Below are 26792 nucleotides of genomic sequence, written 5' to 3'. Positions count from 1 at the left end.
GTGACCGACCCCACATCTCTTGCCACCAGGGCGGGGACGCCTCCAGGGCAAAAGTCTGAGCAGTTCCAAATGGTGGGGTATTAGTCAAGTTCTCTGAAGATGATAGGATCGGCGGTTCCCCAGAACTGGTTATTTCTTCAGAGTGAAATGGGGGAAAGCATCGTTGGAGATGACGCAGAGGAAAGGGGATGAGGTGTCCCCACTCACCTCCTCGAGGATCCAGGATGGGACAAAGGGCCAAGCGCTGGAGACTCTGGCCCTGGGAGCCCTGAGTCTCCATCTGCAGGGCTGAGCTTCGGGGAGAGACTCAAACCCACAGTGTGGCTTTTCGTGGAAAGAGCAGGCTGCTCTCAGAATCGCATACAGATGGCTTCCGCACTTATGAGAAGCGCCCCTGGGACGCAGCTCCACGTCGAGGGGAGCAGGTGGCGGGGCTCAGGGAGGTCTGGTCTCTTTTCCAGCTGGTCAGACTCTGCACTCAAAACCCTGTGTCACACCTCTCCTTCCCAGCCTTCGGAGAGCGCCTCTCGCTGCAGTCCAGCCCCATCACATACTCCACGTTAGCGCGAGCACCTGTACGCGAGCCTGTCGGCGATGCCACCCCCGGTCTTCGTTACTGCTAAAGTGACATCACACAGCTTATTATCAACCTCAACGATCAACAACTTGAGTCCTCCACCAGCCACCGCATTGTCAGAAATCTGGTTTCACATGACTCCTGAGGTCCTGACAATTTATTGAAGATAAAAAGACATACGTCACTGACTTACAAAGAGCTTTGTATTCAAGGCACACGGGGATCCACTGCCTCGGCAAGGCCTCGCATCCCTGGGAACTGCACGTCAGGTATATGCTTTTCTACAGATCAAGAAGCCAAGTTGCTTCAGTTTACAGATGAGGAAACACCAGAAACAGAGGGGTCAGAACTAGAACCTCCAGGTTCTTGAAATACCCAGAATTCTTGCACTGTACCATGCCACTGCTTCAATAAATAAGTGAACAAAATAAATAAATAAACCTTCCTGGGGAACCTTGAGAAATCTTCCCATGAGCCTAAGTTTCCAGAGGGAGTTCAATTATCAGACTAGCACGTGGGAGCCTCTTGGGAGAGTGTGGTGGGAGAGTAGGGGGTGGTTTCCCTGAGCTAGAGTGTCTCTTCTCAGAATGCCCAGAAAAATGCAGGGCCGAGAGGTGACCCTCAGGTGTGTGTGTGGGGGCAGACCCCAGGCCTGTCATTTCCAGCTTCCTTGCCATGGACTGTAAACTGGCTTTGAAGATAGAATCCAAACTGAGTGGGGAGGCAGGACCCACACCTGTCCCCTTTCTGGGCCCAGGGTCTGGGAGTTGTCTTAGCTTGACACCACGGAGTTCTGTTAAATCTGCTCATCCTCAGCATGAGAACGAAGCTGGCTTTGTGCAGATAGGAGCTCCGCAGTCCACTTTCCCCCCAGCCAGGGTCAAACCGGGCTGCAGACGTCACCCCTGATGCCAGCTGGGTTAACATCCGGCATGGAGGCCACTGGAGATTAAGTCATTATTCCACCCGTGTTATCAGAGGATAACAAGCCCCCTGAGAAGTGGCTGGCCCATGCTCACATAGCTGACTCCTAGATAGCAGGGATCTGAGCCCAGTGCCATGTCCTGGTGGTCTTCAGCGGGATTTTTAGCAGTAAACACAAGTGTAGGTCCCAAAACCTACACTGGGGCAGGTGAGCTGGTGCCCAAGCTCAGAGACCACCTGAAGGGTAGACTTTTGACCAATACAGAGAACCATGGTTTCTCTGGTGCTGTCAGCAAGATGTTGGGGGCAACAGGGTGGAGGTAGTGAGTGGCTCAGCCACAGGGGCTACATCCCCCTCTGGCTCTGTAACAGTGGTTGGCAGACTGGCCGGCTAGGGGAGATGCATCTTAAGATCTTCCATGATAAGCTCCCTGCCTGGGAGGACTGCCAGCTGGGAAGCTTCTCCAGGTGACCATCCCAGGCTGACCAGTTCACACCATCCCAGAGATCAAATGTGGTCTCTGTTTTCTCCTTTGTCCTCCAAGGAGTGACCCCTGCAGGGAAACCCTCAAGCCCCAACCCTCCCAGCCCTCTGTCCTGCTGGAGGCCCTGGCACTTGCCTGGTCGAAGGGGGAGGCCTGGGTCTGAACTGACTTCAGCTGGGGCCTCAGCACAATTCCAGAAAACCTTGTGATTCCCCTGAGCAGATAATCCATCAGAGTATAGGAAGAGCCCCACCCTGCCCTTCCCGGCTCTGCCAGAGACCTTGGAGCCCTCTTGGCACAACCAGCCAATGCCACTCATACACCCTGTGACAGTTTAGAAAGATTGTCTCTTTCTGCCCTGGGTACCTTGGCTGGCCCTGCTGGGCCTGGCTTGGGCTGGCTCCACTGGGCTTGCAGGAGTGCCCACACTGGCCATCATTTCTGACCCCTGGGGCCCCTCGTGGCCGAAATCAAATCAGCCCCTCAGCTTGAGTCACTCGCTTGAGTGGAGGCTGGAGATCAGTGGCAGGGTGGCCAGGTTTGAGTCAAATTTGCCCAGGAGACCCCTGGGGCCTGCCACCCAGTCCAGAGGGGCAAGATCATGCGCCAAGCTCCAGTCAGATGCTCTGAGGTCACCACAGCTGGTCAAGCCCAGGAGTGACCATTCCTCCATTGGCTGGTTCCACTGTCCAGTTGAGGTCCCTGAGGGAGTGACAGTCATTCCTGGGTCCTGTTTCAAATAGCCCTTGGCCAGGGCCGGTGGAGGCCAGCCTGCCTCCAGGCAGGTCCTGAACTTGGGGCTAAGGCTATCCGGAGAGAAGGACTCTTCCTCCAGGCAGTCTGTCTTGGCTGCTTTCTCCTCTGTGCATCTGGTCTGCTTCAGGTAGCCCCGGAAGGTGAGGTCTTCTTCCCCAGGTGCCTCAGGCCCAGGGGGATCAATGTGGCCCAAGGCAGAGTCACTCCGCTCATGCCCAGGCTGCCCCTCGGAGTTTGGGACTAGGCCAATACCACTGTCATCCTGGTCCTCTGGCTGTTCCCCACCCTGCTCCCAGCTTGGTCCAGTGCTAGGACTCAGGCTGGGCTCCTGCAAGCAGATCCCGCTGTCCGTGCTGTTGCTGCTGCCACCACTGCAGCTGCTCCCTGGCTCCGGGGACAGCCCCTTTCCCATGGTCCCCTCAGCCTGGGGGTGGGAGGCAGGGAGGAGGAACTGGGGCTCTTCATTCTGCAGTGATGGCTTGGCACTGCCAAAGCCACTGTCCGTGCTGCCATGCAGCTCCAAGTTCTTCAGCTCTGAGGACACTTTGGGGAAGGCCTCTTCATCCAGGGGGTGGATGGTGTCCTGGGGCTCAGGGCAGGGAAGCTGGCTGATGAAGCTGAAGGGCTGGGGCTTCTTGAAGATCTGGAGAGGAGAGGGCAGAGTGAGGGATACATGCAGGAACCCCCTCTGATGGTAGAGGTGAGGCCCTGGGGGGCAGGAGGCGAGCTCAAGGAAGCTCTGCTCTAACTGAGGGACTTTTTGTTTCATTTCAGAATCAACCTTTCCTCTTAACGCAATTCTCAGTTTGGCTCAGGCCTGCATGCTTACAGCCCAGATGGAACGGCAGACAGAACGGGAGCCTGCGGGGAACGGAGAATGTTCTCAGCTCCTTCAGCAGGGCTTTCCACACCTAAGAGTCAGCCAGACTTACCCAGATAGAGCTACAAGTGTGTTTCAAACTTTTTTGGACTGTGATCCAGAACAAGAACTGTGTTACATGGCAATCTATATAAATAGCCAGTAAACCGAAAGCAGTTTTACAAAATACTAATCATTACTACTCGTGTACCGTGATCTATACCACGACTCTATTCTGTTCTACTCCTGTTCTAGTCTATCCCACCCTGTCCTATCCCAGTCCAGCCATTATCCTGGCTTGTCCATTTCATTTTTTGAAAATGCTGCATGGGAGACGCCAAATTAAGTTCTCTACTCCCTGAGCAGCTGCCATGTGGGGCAGGGGTACAAGCACAGACCTAGCAGCCAGGGAGGACCTGCTCCCCATGAACTGCCGGGAGTCCCAGCGACGGTCACCTAATCCCTCTCCTCCTTGCTGTTCTGTCTCAGCCACCCTGGGGTTCTTTGTGCTCTGGAATGCATCAGCTCAGTGCTCTCAGGGCCTTTGCACATGCTATGCCCTGTGGTGGAAACACTCTTGGCTCAGTGCTTTATATGGCTGTGTCGTCCTTACCATTCAGGCCTCAGCTCAGATGTTACTCCCCAGAGAGGACTTCCCGATCATCCTGGTTAAAGCAGTGCTCTGACACTCACTGCATTACCCTGTTTACTTCCTCCTAGCACTTGGTTCCTGAAATTCTCTTTAAATTTATTTTCTGCCTCCCACCACGACCTGCTATATAGCCTCACTTACTCCCCACACCCAGCAGAATATAAGCTCCTTGAGGACAGGAGCTGTCTAGTTTTGTTTGCCACTCAGTTCCTGGAGCTTAAACTGAGCTGGCACATGTGAGACACTCATAAGGTTTGTTGACTGACTTACTGACTCACTGTTGCACTTCTGCCTTCATTTCCTTTGTAAGTTTTGACTCTAATGCAATTCTTTTTTTTTTTTTTCTAATGCAATTCTTATGGGTTGAGTTCCTACTAACATCACACAGGTTGGTGATTAAGGATATCTGCTTCTAAGAGCCAGACTCAATGGTTCAAATCCCACCTCTGCCTTTTATCAGCTATGTCCCCTTAGCTGAATTGTTTTTATTTGCCCTCTCGGTGCTTTAGTTCCTCACCGATAAAATAGAAATAATGACAGTATCTGCTTCTCATGTTATAGTTAACGCACGGCAAGTGCTTAGAACAGCGCCTGGTACACAGAAAGCAGTTGGTAAATATTTGGCGCATTGAATTTTACTTTCCAATCTCTAAGGAGAGAACTGAACCTTGGAGAAGTAAAATGGCTTGCACCAAGTCACAGCAGCAAAGAACAAACCTGGGATTTGTACTCCACTGTCCTGACTTGATATCCCCATTTGTCCAAAGATCAGATCAAAACAACTCACGAGAGGGAGTAGGCAAATGAATGTGAAAGTGCTCCGTGTGCTCTAAGTTACTCGTAAAGTTAGTAACGGGCACCGTCATTAGAGGAAGGCGACTGGGCTGCATCTGTCTTGAGGAAAACGTTCTCAAGGAGAGCTCTCTTTGGGGATCCAAATGGCACAAAGGAACAAAACCCCAGAGGTTGCTCCTCTCCTTTGGCATTTTGTACCTGGGCCCATTTCCCTGGTTCGCATTAGAATGAACAGATTCTATACGCTGGCCACCCCACCAGGCTGTATCAAGCCCCTCACGACCAGGGGTCACAAGGATCTGCTTCTTCCCAGACGACATTTGGCATATGCTTAATAACTGTAGCCCGACTGCCACTTCATTGATCTCTTCCTAGACGCTCTTCCTGATGCCCAACTAGGAATCCCTGCTCCAGTTACCAGGACCACCCCTCCCCGACCTCTCTGCTCTCTAGTTATCCATCCCTGAGGGCAGTGCCCATGCACACTCATCTCTCAGCCACCCCATCCCGGCTCCAGGCCTTGCATGTAGAATCGGCTCAAAGCACTTGTTAAACGGGCTGACATATACATGTTTGTGGAACTGACTCTCCCCAGAGTGCAGAGAAGGGATGAGGAGTTACGTACTTCAGTTAGACATAAGGAAGAACTTTTTGATCCCATAAGGCTGTAGGGGCTGGCAGTCCCCAGTCTCCTCGTCATACCGCTCTACCCAGGGTCCTGGAGCTAGGAACACAGTCCTTTGCTGCCTGGACCAAGACCCTAATTAGGCCAGGCAGCTCTCCCCACCTCCCCTCTTCCTAGAGTGCTAACTCAAAATACATCCAGGAGGTCTTTGTCTCCTTATTTTTCCTAGAAATCCTGGGGCCTTTCCTGGGGCCCCTGCCTCCCTGATGGAGCCGGTGCTTCCCATCGCAGTGATGGCAGCTGTGGGGATGTGGCTGCAGCCTGTGGAGTGGCCTGAAGCCCTGGCGGGACAGGCGGAAGTTTGGGAATGCTGGGGGCTGGCTTAGCACAAGGCTCCCTGCAGCAAGAGGAAATAGTCTGGGAGGGGGGCGGAGACCCTGGCCACCTCCACCACCCGTCCTCCGTCCTCCCCGCAGTAATGCCAGCTTGGCAGCAGCCCTAGGCTGGGGCTTCCAGCTTTCTATTCTTCCTCTTCCGGAGCACTGGTCATCACCAGCTGGTAGGGGTGGGAAGGGCTGGGCTTGTCCTGACTTCCTGGCTCTCGGGCTGGTGCATGTAACAATCGCCCCATGCCTCATGGAGGATAATAAGCACCTTGTAAACTGAGGATAATAAGCAGCCCCCCACCCAGAGGTACTAATGCAGAGGGGCTGGCCCAGGGTCTTTTATTAGTAAATAGGGACAAAATGGCATATGGAGGGTTAAGACTACTCGTTATGTGTCTTATCAGGGCCCCAGGAAGGGAATGTTCTCAGCACTTGGCTTTGCATCTAAGCTCCCCCTCTGTCCTCATGGTCCTTGGTGAAAGTGCCTCATAATGTCAGGGCTGAGGGAAGGGATTGCCTGGGAGGGAGCCCCCTGTGTCCTGGCATCCTGGTACGGCTGGGAAGGGTGGGGCCTCCCCATGAGACTTACCAGGACAGGGGGCAGCTTCCTCCGGTGCCACACGTACAGATGGAGGGCCAGGCAGTAGGCCAGAGCTCCGCACAGCAGCAGGACGAAGGTGAAGAAGATGCTGAGGTTGGTCACGGTGAAATCTGTAGGCCAAGAGAGATGTGTTTGTGGCCTGGCACCTGGGAGATGTGGAGGGGTGGCTCCTGGCAGCCCAGAGTCAGTGGCCCATGTGACCTGCCAGGCTTCCTTTGGGCCATAAGGCCCAGTGATCCTTAGAAATCCTGGCCTGACCTTCCAACCCATCCTGCAGGGATCCCCTCTAGACACAGGGACTCTGCTTCCAGCTCTGCACACAATTCGCACCACAGCCTGAGGAACAGCAGGGCAGGATGATACAGCAGGTAAGAGTGGAGGCTGTGGGGGCAGCCAGACCTGGGCTTAAATCCCAGCTCCACCGAGTACTAGCTGTGAGGGTGTGGATGAATTACTCAGCCTCTCTGAGCCTCAGTTTCCCCAGCTATAAAATGGGAAAAATAATAGTGCCTCCCACGTGGTTGCAAAGTACACAGCACTGATCATGTAGCAGGTCCTTATGTTATCTACTCCTTATAACCTCAGGAGGTGGATGCTATTATCATCCTTCTACGGATTAGGATCCTGGGGCCCAGAGAGTTTAAGTAACTCAGCCAAGGTCACATACCTTGTAAGTGGCAAAGCTGAGATCTGATGCCAGACCTGCACACAAAACTATTTCTTCTACCAGTGAGTGAATGCTGAAAAAGCTCTTAAGGCCGCCTGACACAGGGGGGTGCTTTACCTGTGCTTAAATGAGAGTGAGGCTAAATGACCATGAGCTTCAGACTGCCCTTCATGAACTGAGATGGACCGTAGAAATGTAGGGAGTCACTGTGGTCTTTGCTGGACTTTGCCCACACTGGACTGGCATGACCAGTTAGGAGCTGGACAAGTCATGCCTGGAACTGCTGTTTATAGCTTCCTCTGAGCACCCCCTATCCCCCCAGCCAGACTGGGAGATTCTCGTGGACAGGACCACGGCCTTCATATCCCAGGTCCTCTCTCTTCCCTCCTCTCCCTGGCACCTGCGGAGAGCCTGGCCTTAGCAGCTGTGACAGGGTCAGCTGGGTTCTGATAGGGAGGCAGGATAAGGAGAAGACCCTCCATGTCCAGCTTTAAGAAAGAACAAGGAGGAATTTAACAAACAGGAACTACCACAGCTGACAGCGTGGGGCTGGGGTGGGGGGGGGGTTCTTGTTCTCACAGCTGTGTTCAAGTGGAACACCGGTAGGATCAAGGGACCTGGCTCTGCCACCATGCCCTAGAAAGCTGTTTATACCCATAGAGCCTCAGTTCCCGTGTCTCTAAAATGGAGACAATGGGAGCTTTCTCATATGGCTGTGCGGGGGAGTGCCCAGGGCATTGGCAGCCCTCAACCAATGCTTTGCAGATTGTGTGAGACCCCCGCCCCCCAGGCAGCAGCCCTGACCGCAGACTCACACTGATAAGTGAGCACGATGCACTCCTCCTTCGACCATATCCCATTGTTCATTCGAGAGCTCACAGATGGCTTCACCTTGACACAGAAATTTCCCAGTTTTCCAGGGGGTGAGAGGCTAAAGTTTTCATGTTTTACTGTTTTTGTAAACTGAAACAACAAAAACAACAGAGCAATAAACAAAATGCCCTTGATTCACGGACCATGGAAGCTGAGAGCGGGGGAGCCATCGGAGATGTTTCTCTAACATAACAAACCCGGTATTATCAATACAGATCAAGATATCTCTGTGATTAACATGACTTATTTCATACTAAAAGAGGAAAGGAACATTTCTATAGATGCTGAGGACCTTTCTAGAAGGGGCTGGAATCAAATGGTGGGAAGAGGATGGGTCTGGCAGATTCTAGATCTCCCACTTATGGGGATGTCCGTGGGCAACTACGCGGCCTCTTGGAGCCTCATTTCCCCATTGATAAAATGGAATAAAATATCTACCTGCAAGGGGATCCAGAATAATAGCTACGAAGTATCTTGTATGGTGCCTGACACTAGTAGGCATTGTCTTCCTGTCACCTGGCAGGAGCATCACTTTGAAGGTGGAGGTCATCTCAATTCCCTCCCCTGCCCCATGCCTTCCCCCCCATTCAGCCAGCCAAGTTCCCCAGGGGATGCACAAAGGGTGCCCAAGCGACAGGGAGGCCCACAGAGCCCGCTGCATTCCTTACTAATACACTTGTCCTGTGGCCCTGGGGAAGCACATACCGTGTAGTTCCCTGGCACCTTGCGAATCTCAATCTTATACTCGCGGAAGTGCTGGAAGATGCTTTCGTAAGTGTCTCCTGTAGGGGCTATCCTGGGCCTGGGGGGCTGGATCTTCCCGAGGATGATGCCGTTCTCCACCTCCAGCTTCACGCTGCCAACCGTCAGATTCACTGAGTAGGGAGGCAAAATCATGAGGCCTGCAGGCTGGGGAGAGCCTGGGTGCCCCACCCATGTCCAGCCTCTGTAGAGTCAAGCTTACCCACCCTAAAACCTGGGCCACCTGTTTCCAACCTAGCCAAACATAAGGACTTCCCGGGGAGTACCTGACAAATACACATACCCCAGGTCCACTCAAGACGCAGTGAATCTGAATGTTTAAAGCTGGTGCCTGGATACATTTATTTTAAACACAGTCCCCAGGTAATGTTTCTGTAACCAGCTGAGCCCTGGCCTGTGGACAGGCATTTGGGAGCCAATGACTTCAAAGACCATTGGTTCTGACTCTGAACTTTGCAGAGCAGGCTCATCACATGTCGAGCATGGTCAATTCCAATTTGTGGAATAGAAAAATCCCATCAGGTTTGGAGTTTACCCCTTTCACTTCCCTCTGCCAAGACAGACCCCCAACCTTTCTTCAGCAGCATTGCCTCACTTCAAAGCCTCACACCCTCATCACTGGGAGTTTGGCCCTCGGGGGCCGAGGACTGGATCCAGTTCTGCCTACTGTTTGCAGCCCTATGCTGAGAGCTTATGGATTCACTTCCTCTTCTAGAAGCCTACAAGTACACAGGTCTGGCCCTTCTCATCCAGCTGCTCTGACTCACCCCAAGACTCCTCTTCTATAGGATAAACAACTCCAGTTCCCTTTTAAATCTTGAATAACTTGGCTATTTTCATCTAAGTCTTCTCAAAAGTCCTCACTAGTTGTTTGGACAACTAGCTCCTTGGCCAGGAAGCCCGGCTGGATGGCGAGCTACGGGAACAGAGTCACATTCTAGACTAGAGTTCCTGGCAGGAAGGGACCCCCCAAAACCATCTTGTAGGCCCAGGGCAAGAAAGCACCTTCATCCATGGAGAAGCGGGTGTTGGTTAATGTCCAGTTGGAGGACTGGTTTCCATCTACTGCGCGGACTTTGGCTCGGTAGCCATTATTGTGGTACAGGTCCAGGGTCACCATAGTGAGATCACAGAACAGCACCTGAGTCTGGTTACAGCTGGGGATGCGCTTCCAGGGTTCTAACCCATACCTGGGGAGATATCAGGATAGGCATCGGTAGAGGAACTTGTGTTCAAACTTACCTCCATTAAGAGGAAAGCAAGGGGCTGATGGAGAGGGCTCCCATGACACCACAGCCTGTAGGTATCTTCTTTGGTCCTGGGCATCTAACTGCAAGAGGATCTCTTTTGGTTCTGGGACCATGTACCAATTTCTCTTAAATTGCAATATCTAACAGATCTCCAACTCCTCCAGGAAGACTTGCTACCTACTGCAATACAGCCTGACTTTTTTCTCCAATCACATTTGCACTCCGTTAGGGCTTTCTTGTTTTCCAATTATATTATGGACACATTTCCTGTTTTTCCAGTAAGATGGAAAAACCTTGAGGGTAAAGGCAATACCTTGGCTTTCTCATCACAGAACTCCCTGCACACTGCTCAACACATAAGGGACTCAATCTGTACTTGTCAACCGATGGATATATGCCACGGTCTTCCCGGGGTACTCCAATAACAAGACAGATATGTCCTCCCGTGCCAAGGAAGGAGATGCGTCTCCCCCTCCCACACCTACCATCCCCTTTCTCCATCCTCCCTTTTCCATACCTCAGAAGCTCTACTTCATAGTAGGTGCTGTTGGATGGTTTCGGGATGGGAGTCCAGTGGAGGATGTGGGAGAAAAATTCTGCTTCGAACCACACAGATGAAGGGCTGGGCAGTTCTGTCCCTGGGGAGAAGAGTGTCAATATCAGAGCTCGCAGAGCCCATCCTCAGGGATGACAATGATCATGGCAAGGGTGGTAATCATCCTAGCAGCTTCCATTTATTAAGAAATTTACTCTGGGCCCTCTGCCAAGTACTTTACATATGTTGTTTCACTTAATTCTCTCAACCAGCTCTACAGGGCAGGCATTTACCACCCCAATTTTACTAGAGAAGAAACGGAGGCTCCAAAAGGTTGAGTGACTTGCCCAAGGCCAATGGAGGTAGGAAGGGGCAGGTGAATTCACACGTCTGATTCCAGAACTAGTGTTGTACCCTTAGCGCTATCCTGTGCTGTCTGTGATCAGAAGCAGAAGTGGTGGTCGAGAAGAGCCAAGCTGAGTCTGATGTATCTCCAGAGAGAAGGCACAGGCTGAGGGTTAAGGTATATCTGTCTGCAATGAGCCCTCATCTCAGGTGATCGAGTCCCTGGCTCTCCCCAATCCCTGTCCCTGTTCCAGCCTCAGCGCAAGGCCTGCCCCCAGCCCCAGACCTGGTTCCAGTCCAAGGCCTGGAATTCTTGGGGGGTATACAGGGAGCCTGCTTGCTGGCAGCTGCCTGTTTCCCTTCACAGGTCTCCTGGGCAACCCCAAGGCCAGTGCTTGTCCATTTCCCCCAAGTCTAGGATGACTTTAGGCTGGGTGAGGACAGACAGAATGAAGCAGGTCTGGTTTTAGACTGTACTGACAACATCTCCACACAGAGCCAGCCCACTTAGCTCCACGGTGAGATATTAAATACCACTGCCCAACTCCATCTCCGGCCCCCCCACGCCATTCACCATGGGACACTAACTTCTAGAGCCTCAAACTAACACTTGCCAGTGTGACGGAGAAACGACTGAACCTCACTGAACCTCTCATTCATTAGAATGTAATAAATATGCCCCCTCTAAGAGTCTTGCCAATCAAGTGCAATGAGGTAGGTCAAGGTCAATAGCCAGTTGGTTCCTCTTTTCTCCTCCTCCATCCCCAATGTCTCTCCATCTGCCAGCCACTCGCAGGGGCTTCCTTTGTTCTGTAACTTCTCACCATCTCTCTAGTAATGCTTCCTCTAGAATTGTCATTTGCACTTAGAAAGTTTATCTCCGATGTCCCTTGCTTTCTTTCTTACGATATCTTTGATCCCCAAGGCTGTGTTTCGATTTCAAAATGTTAGATGGAAAGTGAGAAATGCAGCGGGTCTTTGTGGTATTGGGGCTACATGTCCCCGACTTGACTCTCGATCATGTGAATGGCAGACTTTGTATTTTGGCGGAGACTGCCGTTTCAGTCCGTGCTCTCCCTGGCTCCACACTCGGGCTTCCACCTCCCTGCCCTTTCATTCTCTCTCCAGGCTTTACTCCTCTACCTTGCAGCAGCTTCCCAGGGTGGCTGGCTGGGTTAGAAGGCTGAGCTGTGGGGTAGGAGGGAGAGCGAGACAGGTGGCAGTGGGAGTACATTAGGAGCTAAAGAAGGAGCAGGGATGATCAGATGGAGCGACAGGTGATAGTAGGGGGCAAGACCTGGGATGCGGGGTAGGGGGGGAGCGGGAGGGGGAGGACGGCAGGGGAAGCATTAAGTGGAGGGCTAAGGGAAGGTGGAGCCAGGTGAGGGATCAAGCAAGGTCTTATTCCCCGGAGGGCAAAGCATTCGTACCAGTTGAGCTAGAACAACAGCAAAAAAGGCCAGGACTACTAGTTTCTGAATCGCCCGAAAGTGTATGGAAGACAGACTGGGGAGTGGGTGTCCTTTAACTTCTCCGTCCACCACCAGCCCGCCCCGTCAACTTCGTGCTCTCCCACATCCAAGGGGGGAGCCTGAGAGCCGGGCTTGCCGGAACCTCGGAGCTCCCGAGAGAGCGTAGACGACGAACCCCGTCCCCCGCCCCGTCCCCCCGGGGGGACAGCCGGACGGGCCTCCAGGAACGCAGAACTTGAACGGAGGGGCGCTGGGGGTGGGAGGCGGGTGCGGACGCAGCCCCGCCGGGGGGGGGGGGGCCGCGGGGCGCGGGAGGCGCGGAGGGAGCGGGGGGGGGGGGGACGCGGGGGCGCGGGGGGCGCGGGGGGCGCGGGGGCCGCGATCCTTACCGTGCGCACCCGGGCCCGGGCACAGGCAGAGGAGCGTCGCCAGCGACACGAGCAGGCGCGGCAGCATCCTGGGCGCGCCGCATCCTTCGGGGGCCGGAGCCGGAGCCGGAGCGAGAGCCAGTCCGCGCGCCTCCAGCCGCCGCCCCGCGGCTCTGCCTCTGCGAGCCGGGACCCGCCGGAGGTGCAGCCCGCGCCCCGAGGGCTGACGTCAGAGGGAAGGGGAGGGGCCCCGGGAAGCCCCGCCCCCGAGGCCGCGCGTCCGGATGCGGGTGTGGGGTCCGCCGCCCGCAGCGCCTCCGGGTCCGCCCCCGCGGGAGGGGAGGAGGCTGCCGGGGTTGCGCGGGCGCCGGGCTGTCCCGGGGCGGGGGCAGGGCTCGGGCCAACTTCCCCTCCAGGCCTCCAAGAGCCCCCCCCCTCGCGATCGCGCAGCCTGGATGGGGCGGGGGGGGGGGGCGGTGGTGCGGAAGGGGGGGTGAGGGTGTCAGAGCTGATCGCGCCGGCAGAATAGCGTCGGGCTGGGAGCGGTGGCCGAGGCCCGCCTCTTGCCCCGGGGATGGGGAAGGCGATGGTCCCAGGCGCTCAGGGAGCGTGGCGGGGGCACCTGCCTGCCTGACCGGTGGTGCCTTGATGCGGAGCTCTGAGCCAAACCAGCGGTAAAACAGGCAGTCCCCTGCCCGACTTCATAGTTTTGGAGGGGTGCCCAGAACCTCCCTTAGCTCCTTTTGCTTTCCCCTCGCCTGCCTGAACTCTCACGTTTAGAGCTTCCCCCCCTCCCCTGCGGGGTGCTAGCATTCTTAGAGAACTGGGTAGCACACCATGGGTTACTCATGCTTCGCTATTACTCGACTCATCTGAGATTTCACTCCAGGTGCGCGGAAGGTGTGAGAACGCGGGAGACACACTTTGTCCGTCCGCCTCACTTTCGTTGCGTGGTGACACCTGCTTCAAAATATGTGCAAGTATTGAGGAGGGGGCCCTATCGGGGTCCGAGGGTCTACTTAAGAACTAGGAAGACCTCACTTCTTGAAGATGATTAGTGAAGGTCAGGGATGCTCCAGCTCTGTGGATAGTGGAGAGTGGTATACGCAGGCCAACAAGACACAGGACCCAGTCTCTGGAGCCACCCTAAGGAGACAGCTCTTGTTGCCACACCCTCAGATTGGCTAGGGGAAAGAGTTCCAGGGTTTTTAGTGTTTGAATGTTTCCTGCACTCTCTGTTGCTCAAGTGAAAGATGAAGAGTGTGGCCAGTTGCTCAGAAGTATCCAGGCATGACCCCAGGGGTGTGGCTGCCTTTTGAAATGACTTTTCAGTTCCCACTGACCTTTCAAAGGAGGAGGACATTGTGCAGTTACTTGTTGAACTTGCCTTTACTTTCTTTTTGTTCTTGTTGAGTTAATAAGAGTCTAAAAGTCTTACCCCATTGCCATTTTGACAGAGGATCAGATTTCTTAATTCACTCCTATGGCAAACATTATCTGTATACTCAGTTTGGGCCACATACGGTATTAAAGCTGAGGATAAAATGGTGACCAGAACAAGGTCCCTTCTCCCAAGTCATTTACAATTTATCTAGAGACAGAAGGTAGAGACTTTATTTTTTTTAAAAGAGTTTATTCATTCATGATAGACAGAGAGAGAGAAAGAGAGAGGCAGAGACACAGGCAGAGGGAGAAGCAGGCTCCATGCCGGGAGCCCGACGTGGGACTCGATCCCTGGACTCCAGGATCGTGCCCTGGGCCAAAGGCAGTTGCTAAACCACTGAGCCACCCAGGGATCCCCGAGACTTTATTTTTTTAAAAGATTTATTTATTTAATCATAAGAGACACACACACAGAGAGAGAGAGAGAGAGAGAGAGAGAGAGAGAGAGAGAGACAGCAGAGGAAGAAACAGGCTCCTCACAGGGAGCCCAATGTGGGACTCGATCCCAGATCCTAGGATCAGGCTCTGAGCAAAAGGCAGACACTCAACTGCTGAGCCACTCAGGCGTCCCTAAACAGAGACTTTAATATGCTGTGAGAAATGTGCTGGGAAGGGAGGTACAAGGTAATGGGGGGACAGGAAACAGGCACTCAACCCCAATGGGGTAGAGGATAGAGAAGGCTTCCTGGAGGAGGTAACATCTAAGCTGATTCATGAGGGATGAGTAGGAGGTAGCTGGGTGAAGAGCAGATAGGGAGAGTGTTCCAGACAGAAGTATAAACTTAGAGATGGGGGAACATGGCGCTTTTGAAGAACCTTATAAATTGTACAAATTAACTTTCCTGTTTTAAGATGAGAAAATCACGATGGCTGACATAGGTTAATGTTTTTTTCAGACAGAGCCCAGATTTGATTGTAGGCTGTCCTAATGTATCCTGCTGCTTCATAGAAAGCACTCAAAACAGGAATTATGTCCAGCATATGATTACCATACCTTTTGTAAAAAAGAAATTGATATGTTTGCATTCAGTTATGTATTTTAGGTGTTCTAAAAAGTCCACTCTAAGCGTCTGTAATTTCCGGTATTCACAACAACTGTGTATCCTGCTTTCCTTGCAGGTAGGTGGAATATGTGACTGGGTTTAACCAATGTGAAGTTGAGTTGGTGGGTGCTACTTCCTGGCCTGGCCCGGAAATGTGTCCTTGTTATTTTGTGAGCTAGGTGGAGGGGGTCCAGTGGAGGACTGCAAGGGGAATGCAAGGAGCCTGGGTCCCAGAGTCACCTCTTAGAGGGGAGCTATTCAGGAAAGACACCCAATCTGTGACTTGAGTAAGGAGTGAATTCTTGTTGTATCTAGTTACTGAGATTTGGGAAGTTTTGTTATACCAGCTTAGTGTTAGTATCCTGACTGAGGTGCATTGTCTCATTTAATCCTTATGACCACCCCATGAGATTGGCTTCATTACCAGTGTCTTACAGATGGAGTAGTGAGGTCAGAGCTAAGTCACTTGTCTGCATCACTCAGCCAGTGAGTGGCAGAGCTAAGATTACAACCTGGGTCTCTGACTTCAGAGAAACTCGTGCTTTCACTACTGTATAAATAATGCCCTTTCTCATCTTAGAAGATCTCTTGGAAAAGAAAAAGTATAGTGAATTCAGAGTGGGGGGGGCAGCAGCAACAGCTCTGGGCTGAGTGTTCTGGGTGGGGGGAATGTTGTGAACCCCAGGGAAACTGTGGGTGGCTCTGGGCAGACATCTTTGTCCACATAGCTACACTGGGAAATTTTTAGGGCAAATTTTGAGCTCTGGATGGTTCCATGGTCTCATTTTCACTTTACTTCATCATGGTCTTCCGGATGATGTTTCTAAATAGGCATTGCTGGGGGGTACAGTGGACATCTGGGAGTGTAGGAAGTCCATGCTCAGTTGTGGTAACAGGCATACTCGCAGTTTCTGTGCCTGAACTGGTGATTGGGGAAGTTCCAGGCCTTGTGATCACTGTGTCAGAGCTATACATAACAGGGAGAGAGCCCTAGATGGAACCGACCCGAGGGGGGCGGGGGGTGGGGGGAGGAAACTGCCTGGGGACACTTTGTAGTCAAGTCAATGGGCCAAGGAGAACTGTAGATGTAAGCTGAGGGAGCCACCAAAGGGCAGCCCTGGCTCCAGAAGGAGCTTCTGGCTGTTGTCTATGGAACATAACTAATGTCCACCTCCCTTCATTGTCTGCCTGACTCCTTCATGGCTGAACATAGAAGAGCTCAGAAGGGACAGAAGCCTCTTCTCTGAATGGCCCTCTCTCATAGGATTAGATAGTGACTCAGATTGGAATAGGGAGTTTGAATTTTAGCTGGATGGGTGACAGGCATCCCTGGAGGTTTTGGGACAAGAGAGGGACATGGCAGATGTGCATTTCAAATAGAAGGGGAAACTCTGGGGCATGGAGGTGACTAGCTGAGGAGGGATTTGCTAGTTAATTGCAGAATCCAAACCCCAGTTTCTAGATTGAAGTTCAACTCTCTTTGACTGACATTTCACAGCAGCTAAGCTTATAGAACCATGAAGACGATGGGAGGGTGTCTTGCCCATCAGCCTAGAGGAAAGAGGAAGAAATATTAAGCTCCCAGGTGAGGAACTTCCCTGCTAATTCCCTTGAATCGGCCGAGTTGGAGCAAAGAGCTTTGTCACACCCATAATCTGCCCGGGTGAGTGTTCTGGGTTCAGCACCCGAGGTTCACAAGGCTACTGGGAGAAGCCTGTGGACCTCAGAGGTGGGAGACCTAGTTCTAGCCCCAGGATGGCCACTGCCAGCTGTGTGCCCTTGGACCAGTGCTTTTACCTCTATTAGCCACTGACAGGATTGGATTCCTTGGAACTTTCCTGGGCTATTGTAAGCCAGATACAAAGTGCTCTGACAACTGTCAAAGGCTTGCCAGATGACAGGAGGTATGTGGTTAATAGAAAAAGTCAGCAGAAAGGCTTCATGCTGGTCAGAGGGAGCCAGCCCTTTTCCTGTGTCTGTGCACTTGACGTCTCTCCACCCTCCAGCTGGTGGGGAGCTCCACTCCACCCCGGCGACTGGGACCTCTCCCAGGAAAGCGATTTTTAAGGAGATCCCCTGGTCAGGAATGGTGAAGACCTAATCCATTGTCATTGCTCTGTCAACTTGGGGTACAGCAGGTTGAGAACAGAACATTGCTGAAAATATCCCATGTCATTTCGGGAGGCACCTGTGTGGTCCACATTTATAGGGATGTCATTTCCACTTAGTTCTAAAATTAATAGCAGTCTGAGCCCCCATCCCACGATTGCAGGAAGTCTGTCTGCTCTTGGGTTCTCATTCCCAGAGAACTCATGGAGTTCTCCAGGGAAGCCTCCTGTGCCCAGAGCCATCCAGTGGCCTCCCAGCTCAGCTGTCACTGTCTCATGGTGGTGGCCTTCAGGTGTGGACACGGTGACCATAGCATTTTTAAATTTAAATTTAAATGCATTTTGAGTGCTTACGAATAACAAAAATACCAGAGAACTAGTTGGCAGTTACTTTGAGCAGTAGCCACTTAGAGCCCCCATGGGTTCAGCCCCTACTGAAAACTTCCTTGAGCTTCTAGCATCATTGCAGTAGGGAGAGATCAACTAACTGCCACCTTTGGAAGTCTCCAGGCCTCTCTGAACACCTTGGTTACCCCCAGAGAGGAGGGCGCCTTCCTTCCCCTGCTCAGGATCCACTTTTTTAGTTTAGTTTTGTTTCGCTGTAAGAGGAGTCACAGCAGGAGCATCAAACTTCAGTATATTCAGGGGAAATTCCTAGCTCCCTCCCCCCAAAATATATAGTCAGAGCTCCCATGACCCACAGAGGGCTGGTTGCTGGCATGTTCTCTCACATTTGGGTTGGTCTTAAATAACAATACAGCTGGGACAGCAGCTGCCTGGCCCAGGGGGTGGCATGTCAGGCCCAATCCAGAGCCTGCCATGGTCATTCCTCCATGGCAGGGGTGGGGGGGTGTCGTTGGGGGGGTGCAAGACCAGGTCTCTCTGCTCCTCCAGCCCATGTCTGGGCTCCTGGTCTTCTGTGAGCAACCCCAGGACACAGGAGGATGATTTTCCAGGTATTGGATGGCACAGCCTAAAGTCAGACTTGGGGAGAACCATTTCCCTACCTTCTTGGGTCTATGGTTCCATTCAGTGGACGTTGCCAAACAAAACCTCGAATGCTTCATGTTAGACACCCGCTTTGGACCTAGCATGGACATCCAGGGCTTTGCCCAAGTTGAGGGACATGAACTTGATGTGACTAGCGAGGTTCACCCAGGAAGAGGGAGGCTCCCATCTAATGACAAATCTTAATTACTACTTTGTGTCATAGAAACTGCTTGTCAAAAAAAAAAAAAAGAAAGAAAGAAAGAAAGAAAGAAAGAAAGAAAGAAAGAAAGAAAGAAAGAAAAAGAAACTGCTTGTCATCCCTTGCATTACAGGTAGTTTTAGGTATTTATTTTACTTTTATTTGCCAAATTTTTATTTAAGTCCCGGTTGGTTACCATATGGTGTATGTAGTATTGGTTTCAGGGATGGAATTTAGGGATTCATCATTTCCTTACACCCCTGTGCTCCTCACAACAAATGTCCTCCGTAACCCAGCCCCCTGCCAGCCACCCAGCAAACCTCAGTTTGTAGTTTCAAGTATTTAAAGGTTTATGTTCCACTGTAGCTCTACTGGCAGCAAGTGCTGGCTAGGAAGACCTGCGGTAGGGGTTCAAAGTACCAGCTGTCAGTTGTCACCTGTGACTGGGTCTCAGGGCTCAGATTGCCTACCTGTGAAATGAGGACGATGCTTTTTCATCAAGTTGCCGACAGGAATGATGTAGGCAGTCGTTTTTTTTAGGTACTCTTAACTAGGGACTGTGGGGTACAAAAATTAGTCACTATCCTTATTGGGCACATGGACTTTCAGGGAATTTAAACCTGTAATAAATAACTCTGATATACTATCAGGAGGATCAGCTCGGATAGAAAGTGGTTTGTCAACTTCAAGGTGTGAAACACATGCAGGGTATTGGTACCCTTGTTATTTATTTTTTGGATGGGGTCTTCTTTTTGTTCACTGCCTAGCCAAGCATACCTTGACCAGCTCCCAACCCCAAACCTGTTGCCATCTGTCCCCACAGCTCGAGATTCTGACGCCCCCATGGAATCCTGGACTTCTTGTGTGGAGGTCAGTTCATCTGTCCCCCTGCTTCTGTCCCAGGTCATGTTGGAAATAAGGCCTCTCCTCTTTCACAGAATTAACAGCAAGTACAAGAAACAGTAACTGGAGGTCAGCTGGGGATGTTAAGTGCTGAGTGTGCAGGTATGCCCAGTGGAGTGTGTGGAAAGGGGTCACAGAAGAGGGAAGCTACATTCCTAGGCTGGAGCTGACGTTCTTATAATTTATAAGAAAATGAAAGTCAGAGAAGAAGAGCTCATTTTGAGAGTGGCAGATTCACACCTCACCCTCAGATTCATTCTGTGGCCATCTGACCTTTGAGGACATAAGAACAAATTAGCTCATGCTCTTTACACCTTCTTCCATACTATTTTTCATTAGCCGACAGTGGGGGACTGATGCAAGGAGATCCTGCTGGTTTCTCTGGTGGTCAGCAGCCAATGTCCTCCCTGCCTTCACTAGCAGACCCTTTCCTCTCCGACCCCCTCTCAGGATGCCAAAGGAACCTACCTGGAGAATTCTCAGGACCCAGGAGGGGCAAAATTGGCATTTCTTCTGCAGTTTTTTTTTAAGAGGTCTTGCGTATGGTGCCATTATTTTTTTATACTTCGTATAACTTTGGTTTGGTAAATCCATTCTTTTTTATTTTTAAAGATTTTATTTATTCATTTTTTGTGAGAGAGAGAAAGAGAGAAAAAGGAATGAGCAAGAGTGGGGTGGGGGAGGGCCAGAGGGAGAAGTAGACCCCCCAGCTGAACAGGGAGCCCGATGCCATGCGGAGCTCCATCCCAGGATCTCAGGATCATGACCTGAGCCGAAGACAGACGCTTCACCAACTGAGCTACCCGGTGTCCGGTAAATCAATTTTTAACACATAAAAATATTTTGATTAAATAAAAGATGTTCAGGAATACATACCATTTTAATAGACACTTTGATACACAGTATGAAGTTCCAAATAGGTGACTCATGTTTAACACTGCAAATTTGTAGAAATTTTAAGCCTAATTTTAGGAAACTGGAACAAACAAATGCTCTGAGGTTCATGAAGGTCTTATCAGTGGTCACTACTTGTGTCTACATTTATAAATGAACAGAAGGGTTTCCATATGAGTACTGGACGCTTGCCTACCCACTAGTCCTGGGAGATGCTCCCTGTCTAACCACATAATGAGATACTTCTTCTGGGGACACCTGGGTGGCTCAGCGGTTGAGCATCTGCCTTTGGCTGAGGGTGTGATCCCGTGGTCCATCCCATGTTGGGCTCCCTGCATGGATCCTGCTTCTCCCTCTGCCTGTGTCTCTGCCTCTATCTCTGTGTCTCTCATGAATAAGTAAACAAAATCTTAAAAAAAATGAGATACATCTTCTGGCTCTCAATCCAATAGCCTCTTTCTATTATACCATGTCCTTGAGCTTAGGACTTCATTCTTTCCCCTTCTCCTTCCTGTGCCAACTCTGGTCACTGCCTAAGTCAGTAACTCAGCTCTGCTGACGTCCCACTTGAATAAAACAGAGTCCATAATTGCCACATCTTCCTCACAGCCCTTTTCTACCTTGGGTCAGTAGCTCAGATCTGCTAACATTCATCGAGTACTTGCCATGTGTCAGCCACTGTGCTATGCACTAGAGTACAAAGATGGGAAAAGACACTGTGTTTGGCTTGAAAGATGTTTAGCTGGAAAGGGGGAAGGAAAGGAAATCTGGCATTCATTATTGTGTTGGGTAATACGCTGCTATTACTTCATCTGATCCTAGATGGGGTGGTCTTTCCCATTTGATGGAGTAGGAAACCGAGTCTCAGAGAGGTTATATGATTTTCCCAAGGTTATCAGCAAACAATGTGGCCTGGGTCTGTCTCACTCTACTACACCATGTTTCTCCTCCCCTCCCCACCTCCCCCTGCCAGCCACAGACAAAAAAAGAAGCAGGGTGACAATTCCAGCTACATAAACTAGTTGGAGGGCTGCCAAGCAAAGAGTTAGGGTAGGGCCTGCTGGTTGGAGTCCGGGTGCTGCTGTGGCCCCTGTGGGAGACTCAGAACCAGGAGCAGCCAGGGTAGGATCCGTGGTGACTCTGTGGTGCCTCTTGGTCCCCTGGGTGTGAAAATGAGTAGGAATAGTAAGAAAGTCCTCGATGGGGTTTGTGTTTGGCCCTGAGACCTATGGAGGAGGGGGCTGGGCTGAAGGCTTCCAAAGCAAAGGCTTTCTCATCTGGCTCCCAGCTGTTCCTACCTGACGCCTCTCCATTTCATGCAGAGGAAAGCCCTCTGAGAATGTTTCTTCATTCAGCAAATAGTTATTGACTGCCTACCATGTACCAGGCTTCATTTTAGGCAAGGTAACCCAAACTCCTGCCACATAGAGTGTCCATGCTGCTGGGAGGAGACATGTGAATAATTAATAAGTTAGATACATATGTAGTCTGTCAGATGGTGGTAAGTGCTACAGGAAACAAGTAAGGGAGGGGTAGAGGGAATGGGGTGATGTGTTTCACTTTAAGTAGGGTGGTCAAGGAAGGCCTCACCCAGTAGGTGACATTTGAACAAAGACCCGAAGGAGGTGGGAGATGAGTCATATGGATGTGCGGATAAAGAGCACTGTGGGCAGAGGGACAGCAAGTGCAAAGGTCCTGGGGTCAGAGTGTACCTGGCACATTTGGGAATGGTAAGACCAGTGTGTGTGGGGGGGGTTGGAGGCCGATGAGTAAGGCTCACCTGGCTCTTCTTTGGGGATCATGGCCAGTGGCCAATAGGCAGAGAAAGGACTTGAGAAATTTCAATCTCTCCCACTTCCTCTCAAGAATAGTTATTGGGGTGGGGGAGGGGAAGCATGAACATGGGGCTCCTCTTTCTGCAGCTGTGGCCCTGACTCTGGCATCTGAGTAAAATACACTCCCCCTGCCAGCTCACACTCCAGCCTTTTGTCCTGCCCTCTCCTCTCCATCTTCTTGATTCCCCTCTTTCCTATTACCTCTCCCTCTCCCAAACCTCAAGGGGCTGGCCATGGAGAAAACTGGTGAAGGAGGAGGGTTGGGGGTCAGAATGAGGAGGCAGGTAGAGCTTGGGGACATATACCACTTTCTGGGGGCTGCCGTATCAAATTTCTGCTTATGACACCAGAAATTTATTCTCTCACAGTTCCGGAGGCCAGAAGTTAGTTTCCAGAGGTTGAAATCAAGGTGCCAGCAGGGCTTTACTCCCTCTTGAGGCTCTAGAAGAGAATCCTTCCTTGTCTCTTCCAGCTCTCGGTGGCGGCTGGATTCCTTGGCTTGTGGCCACATCTCTCTCTGCCTATATTTTACAACAAAAATTTCCTATGAACCTGAATGTGGTGGCATTTAGGACTCTCCCTGGTAACCCAGGATACTCTCCTCATCTCAAGATCCTTTATTCAATCACATCTGCAAAGACCCTGTTCCCACTGAAGGTAGCATTCACAGGTTCCAGGGGTTAGGAACTGGATATCTTCTGGGGAGCCATTGTTTGTCCTACCCCAGAGGGTGATCAGTTCCTATACTCGTCCAGTCATTTCCTTACTCGACATAGGATTATTGAGTATTTACTCAATACCACTGCAGGATGCAGGGAATATACTATGAGCCGAGCAGAGCCCTCCTAGAGTTTCCGGATTAGAAGGGGAGACGGATGTTGGTACAGTAACCACCCGAATAAGGTGCAAAATTGCCACTGTGGTAAGTGCTAGGAGAGTCTGTAACTGGGACCTGACCTGGTAAGAAAGATCTAAGAAAACTTCCATGAAGATGTGCTGCTTGAGTTGGAATCTGAGCGACAAGTTGGGGGTAAAGAGAGGAGGGAACAGTGTTCTGGGAGAGGGGACAGATGGCAGAACTGGGTGTGACCAGCACTGGTGGGATGTGCCAGGCTTGGTGTGGAGCCCAGAGGAGAGGGGTCTGGATTTTGGGAGCTGCGTGGGGGCCAATATCATGTGTCATCTTTCCACCCTTGACCCCAATCCTAGCCTGTGGCCAACGCTCAGGATCCAGGGGCCCTTCATCACTGCTCCCCTCTCAGGCCCCATCCTTCCATTTCCTGCCCAGTGTAGCATATGCTTTAGCAAGGAACCCACCGCCCCCCCAGCTCCGTATTGCGGCAGACCTCTAAGCTTTGGTCAAGCCCACTGTGTGGCAGACATTGTGCCAGAAGTTACGGATTACAGGATGAGAAAATGACACTATTCTGGTCCTGGAGGCAAGAGACTATAGGGTAGAGAGGCAAGCTTTGTAGGGCGTAAGTGCTGAATATTGTGTTGACCTGGGCTGAATCTCACTTCTCCCACTTATAGGCTGTGTGATCATGGGAGAATGACACCTCTCTGTGCCTCTGTCCCTTTCAGGAGCACCTCACTCAAGTCAAGAAATACTTAATGTGGTTCCACTTTGTGCTAGGCAGTAGGCCAAGTGCTGGCAACCTCAAACACCTGTCTGCCTGGAAACAGAACACTGAAGCTTCTGGTTTCTTCTCTTGGGACTCCAGCTCCAGTTGTGCTGTCTGTAGTGCTTGATTCAGGTGGGTTCTCAAGGCACATGCCACCAAGGGCTTCTTACACGGGACCCTACACCAGGCACAGAGCTCCAGGCGATGGAAGTTAGAGGAGATGCGTGTCCTAGGAGTGTGGACCCATTTGGCCTCTCATCTGCCTCCCCTTCCCTCCTGCAGAATAACCAACACTGTTGATAGAGAACCTTCCCTGATGAACACTAGGCATTCTAATCTTCCTGAATGATCCCCAACTTTGCATACTGTTTTAACCAACAATTTTCACCCACATCTTTACCAGCCACAATTACCAGCTGCCTCTACTGGAGTTTTGGTAATGGCAGTGGGCCTGGTCTCTTCAATCAAACCAACTGTGGGAAGAGCCCGAGGCAGGGTCAACTTGCCAATTCACTGTACTGTGTTTGGCAAATCACTTTACATCCCTAAATCTCAATTCCTACGGTAAAGTGAGGCTATAAATGCCTGTCTTGCCATCCTTCTAGGGCTTCTGGAAAAATTGGATTAGATTCTGCCCCTGAGTCCCAGGGCGCCTCAGTGGCTCTGTCGGTTAAGCATCTGCCTTTGGCTCAGATCATGATCCCAGGGTCCTGGGATCGAGCCCCGTGTGGGGCTCCCTGCTCTGCGGGGAGTCTGCTTCTCCCTCTGCTCCCTTAGCGTGTTCTCTCTTTCTCAAATAAATAAAATCTTTTTTTTTTTTAAAAAAAAAGAGAGACATTCTGCCCCCAAGTCCTCTTTTGACTCCATCGTGGTGTCCAGTTTGAGACCTAAGGGTGGAAGGTAAGGAGGACACTGAGTGGTTGAACTCTCCCAAGCTGACGGAGCCTGCCATTGAGTGATACCTCCTCCAGGGGCTGTCATGGGGGCAGGTGGGTTAACCGCCTAGAAGTTATCTTTGGTTTCTTTTCCAACCGTAGTGGCTTTTATATGTTCAACTCCCTCCGTGTTCTCTCGCCTTTTAGCATCTGGGTGGGGGATTTTGTTCAGAGTGTGAAACAGGCTTCTAGATCTCTCAGGTCTTCATGGGCGTGAGGTGTTGTTTTTGTCCTCCGGCAGGGAGAGAACTTTCCATGTGAGCAGCAGTGTTGGATTGTGACCGCTCATGCTCTGGGGCTGAGCTATAATTGTCAAGGTCTTGCCAGCTGTGCTCCAGAGCTCAGGCAACCATGGGGAAACCATGGGACTGGATTCTGGGGTGGGCTGTGGGGCAAGCTGACATGAGTGTCCAGTTACTACCAGCAGGGAAGAGAGGATAGGTAACCTCAGAGAGAGGCTAGGCGATGTGTGAAGTGGAGGATTCAGACCAGGGCTCACCTAGCAGCCCAGAACTTGGGTAGGCAAAGAACGTATGGAAGTTCGCTCCAATTTTTACAGTATGGTGTGCAAAGCATACATAGGAATACAACAGGGTTCCCAAGTAGAGAAAGTCTCTGAGTCTCAGTTTATTTATCTGTGAAGTGGGTCTAATAGTATTCATTGCATAAGGTTATGGCAGGGATTAAGTGACACAGGATACACAAAAGATGTCCAGCATAGTGCAGGGTACATAGTAAGTGTCCAACAAATGTTAGATGTGGGAAGATCCATTTCAGGTCATGGTGGGATAGCAAATGTCTAACAATGATTAGACACTGGATAAACTGTGAGAAATCCCAACCAGAAGAAGAAATGAGTTTTCCATGGAGAAGAACTCCAAATCACTTATGAAACACTTCACCCTCGCTGAAGGGCGAGCATCACTCCCCACTTAAGTGTGGGCTGCACATAATGACTTCCTTCCAGAAGAGACAGTATGGAAAAGGGGAGAGGGAGTACCTTTGCAGAGGAGAAACCTGATGAACACGATCTCAGCCAGGTGATCAATGTTAATATCAACCGTGGTTAAGTCGTATTGGTAACACCTACCCTTGACACAATGTGATGGGAATAGCACTTAACCTCTGTGGTCTTCCCCCCAAAACCCTATAATCCTAGCATAGCCATGAGGAAAACATCAAACAAATTCCAATGGAGGGGGGTGTTCCTGGGGAACAGACCGGTAGGGCTACTGCCCACGCGAGGCTGTAGGATGGGTTCCATGGTTGTGTGGGTCCTCTGGTCAGGCTTCCTAGCCAGGTGGTACTGGGCTCTCTCCTCAGCAGCAGGTGGGGCTGTGAATGAGCTGCTCTGTCCTGGCCTCGCAGCAGAATGTATGGCTTGTTGCTTAAGAATCCAAGCCAGGACACCTGAGTGGCTCAGTGGTTGAACATCTGCCTTTGACTCAGGTTGTGACCCCGGAGCCTTGGGATTGAGTCCTGTATCGGTCTCCCTGCAGGGCACCTGCTTCTCCCTCTACCTATGTCTCTGCATCTCTCTGTGTGTCTCTAGTACATAAATAAAATCTTAAAAAAAAAAAAAAAAAAAAGAATCCAAATCAGGAAGATCGTGCACTGAGTTCCCTGGCCAGATGGGGCCGCTGGTTTTGCTCTGCAGACAGAGACAGCCACTGGCCAGCTCTCCGCTCCAGAGCGGCTGTCATGGGGGCTGCAGGGCAGACTACAGAGATTCCCAGGAGCTCTGGTTGGGCTTCCTGCCTAGCAGGGTCGCAGGCTGTATTCAGTAGTGGGCAGAACCGTGAGGCAGCTCCCCTGCCCAGGTGTAGGGGCAGAGCAGCTTCCAGGGCCAACCAGGCTCTTCGAGGTTCCAAATCAGGCAGACCTG

The 26792-nt window shown here is 51.4% G+C and overlaps 1 protein-coding gene across 1 annotated transcript; it reads right to left on the bottom strand.

Moving 5' to 3' along the window:
- Positions 1-716: 716 nt before the first annotated feature.
- IL10RA (interleukin 10 receptor subunit alpha) lies at positions 717-13078 on the bottom strand. The gene is made up of 7 exons (XM_055305409.1): positions 12954-13078; positions 10730-10850; positions 9968-10152; positions 8906-9075; positions 8143-8290; positions 6649-6770; positions 717-3385 (listed from the first exon to the last, which is right to left on the bottom strand). The coding sequence occupies exons 1-7, from the start codon at positions 13018-13020 to the stop codon at positions 2480-2482; spliced, it is 1719 nt and encodes a 572-aa protein (XP_055161384.1). The 5' UTR covers positions 13021-13078; the 3' UTR covers positions 717-2479.
- Between the last annotated feature and the right edge of the window lie 13714 nt (positions 13079-26792).

The sequence above is a fragment of the Nyctereutes procyonoides genome, unplaced genomic scaffold, assembly GCF_905146905.1.
Source record: "Nyctereutes procyonoides isolate TBG_1078 unplaced genomic scaffold, NYPRO_anot_genome, whole genome shotgun sequence".
Taxonomy (NCBI): domain Eukaryota; kingdom Metazoa; phylum Chordata; class Mammalia; order Carnivora; family Canidae; genus Nyctereutes; species Nyctereutes procyonoides.
Note: the sequence above shows the minus strand (reverse complement) of the source record. Positions and strands in the feature narration are given on the sequence as shown.

Excerpts from the sequence above, each read along its gene's own strand:
- IL10RA (XM_055305409.1), bottom strand. The coding sequence starts at position 13,020 with ATGCTGCCGCGCCTGCTCGTGTCGCTGGCGACGCTCCTCTGCCTGTGC. Across the intron at positions 10,851-12,953 it reads CCCGGGCCCGGGTGCGCACG|GGACAGAACTGCCCAGCCCT; the intron begins GTAAGGATCGCG and ends TCTTCTCCCCAG. Across the intron at positions 9,076-9,967 it reads CCGCTTCTCCATGGATGAAG|TGAATCTGACGGTTGGCAGC; the intron begins GTGCTTTCTTGC and ends CTCCCTACTCAG.